The sequence below is a fragment of the Bombus impatiens genome, unplaced genomic scaffold (assembly GCF_000188095.3).
Source record: "Bombus impatiens unplaced genomic scaffold, BIMP_2.2 scf_0377, whole genome shotgun sequence".
NCBI lineage: Eukaryota > Metazoa > Arthropoda > Insecta > Hymenoptera > Apidae > Bombus > Bombus impatiens.
In genome coordinates, this window is record NT_176796.1 from 992,568 (window position 1) to 994,913 (window position 2,346).

The 2,346-nt window shown below is 54.9% G+C and overlaps 1 protein-coding gene across 1 annotated transcript in view; it reads right to left on the bottom strand.

Moving 5' to 3' along the window:
* The window catches only part of LOC100741188 (muscle segmentation homeobox-like), a 10,113-nt gene extending 8,485 nt beyond the window's left edge, over nt 1-1,628 (bottom strand). Inside the window, exon 1 of the mRNA XM_003489776.4 lies at nt 1-1,628. This exon is cut by the window's left edge and continues 73 nt beyond it. Coding sequence (XP_003489824.2) covers nt 1-795 — 795 coding nt within the window. The 5' untranslated portion in view covers nt 796-1,628.
* Nucleotides 1,629-2,346: the final 718 nt, after the last annotated feature.

The window sequence follows — 2,346 nt, forward strand, 5'->3', positions numbered from 1 at the left end:
GGCGGCGGCGGCGGCTGCTGCTGCCGCTGCACCCTGATGTCCGCCACCCCAAACCGCGGGATGTAGCCCGGCTGGAATGCCAGAGATGCTTCCCAAACTGGAAAATCCTCCGATATAGGCTGGAGTCGGTCTGACCGGCGTCGGACTGCTTCCCTGATGCTGATGCTGTAGGTCCTCCACGTCGACTAGACTGTTCTCGTCCTCTTCCTCGATGTCTTCCGGTTCCGAACACCTGGACCTGGCTTCGTGAGAGCTGCTTCTAGGAGATTGAGGACCGAAATCCGAGTGACCGACTGTGACTACTTTGGGAGACGAGGAACATGGTGCGACTTCCGACGTGGATCCGGAGTCCGTGGAGCTTCGAACCGCGTAATCCAGCGTTCTGGAGCGTTGACCGGGGGATTCTACCCTGTCCACCTCGATCTCGGGAAACCTGGTTAGCGTCCTCGCGTCCAGGGAGCCGTATGCGATCCGTCTATGTTCCTGGACGCTCGGAGACACCGACAGGTATCTCGATCTGTAGTCACCTGGATGTTTTTGTAACGCGGAGTTCGGACTGACTGGCAGGTTCTCCTGTCTCACGGGGGAGCAAGAGGCCAAGGGTGACGATCTGGGTGATACGGAGGACGTTTCTTGTCTGGAGGAGTCCGACTTTCTAGTGTCGGCCAACAAGGCCGCGACGGAAAAGCTCAATCGATGCACCGGTTTCGAAGTCGGCTGGGGCGCCTGGGCCTCGTGGGAACCTGGACTGCTCGATGGAGGCGTCACCGGGGAGGTCATCCTTAGTACTGTCATTCTTAGACCGCGATCGAACACCTCTGTGAATCTATATCTCTTCACTGAATCACTCCGAGCAAATCTTCTTCGATCTTCTATGCTCTCATCTTGCCGATACCTTTGTCGACTATCTTGTCACCGATGCAAGAGGAGAAATAAAGTGCGAATGTCTGTGATTCGACGAAATGTCTTTCTCACTGATTCCACACAATCTCATCGACGCGATTCGACGTCGAAGAAAATGAAGCGATCGAATATGTAGCTATCCGATGGTGTTCGAGTCACACTCGACGACAATTTTCCAAGAATAATCACGGAAACGCGTGAAGAAGGATGCGTGACGCGTTTGACAGGTGAGCCGAGGATCGACGGATCGATGGATCTCCCGGCCAGCTAACCTGGACTAGCCTCTACTCGACTCGAGCTCTCCGTGTCGACTGACTTTGACCATCGTCGACTGCGGCGTTCGGACTTTTTCGTTTTGCGGGTGGAGGCGCCTCGGTTAGTGGGAGACCCAGCCGTTGTTTGAAAAGAGACGTTGTCAGAGCAGGAACGATGGTTCGGGGAGGGGACGAAAATGCGAGAAAGGGGAAATTCAAAAGTGGGCGAGGCCTCGAGGCGGCAGAAGGGGCATGGCTCTGCTCGCTCCGCCTCCATGGCCGGGTTCCTTTACCGTGAAACGGAGTCGAACCAGAGCTATAGACCCGCGGATTTTTCCCTGCCAGGGATAAGTTTCTCTCTTGCAACTACGTCCAGCTCGGTTTCAGGGGAGGCACGGCAGGCAGGGATTACCCATGGATACGGTTCTCTGGTGGGGAGCCACCTCCTCTGCTGATGCACGCGGGCGAGAGGGAGAGAGAGGGTGAGAGAAGCAGAGCGAAGGAAAGAGATAGAGATAGCGATTGAGAGAGAGAGAGAGAGAGAAAAGTGATTTTATCGTTCGACTCGCCTCTCTACCGTAGGAGACGGTAATGAGCGTAATTGACCAATTAGGGTCGGTGATTAAGAGAGGAAAAATGCAGGCTCGCCTCGAGTGCTTTCGATCATCGCGTTGTTATTGATACGTTCTGACGTTTCGAAATCTCAGGTGGAAGTAACGACCGTCTTTCCCTGTGATCGATCACGCTCCAACTGATCAAACGGTATAATCGAACGACTACGGCTCCGTCGTGCGTCGTTCGCGTAATACAGATTCCTTAATCGCTCTAATAAAGGAACACGGAGGAGAAACTCTTGGAAGAGCGGAGATGCGTATAAGAGGAGCATAGACGCGAGAAAGGGGTGACGAAGAAAGAAAAGAACTGGAAGATAGTGCTGGTTCGAGCAGCCCTTTCTCCTGCTAGACTTCGTTTGTTCGCGCAGCCAGGTATATCGATTCGTAGTCGAACGGGAGCCCTGTCGGCGCTGGAGGTCTCTTGGTCGTTCATCCCTCTCGATCGAGCCGAGTACGAGACTTTCGGGGCCTCGGGTCCGTGGCGCTCGTTTGTTCTGACGCCGCTGAGATCCCATCGTCGCATCCGTCCGTCATATTTACGGTGGCCTCCCCCTACACGGGCTTGACGTAGCCCC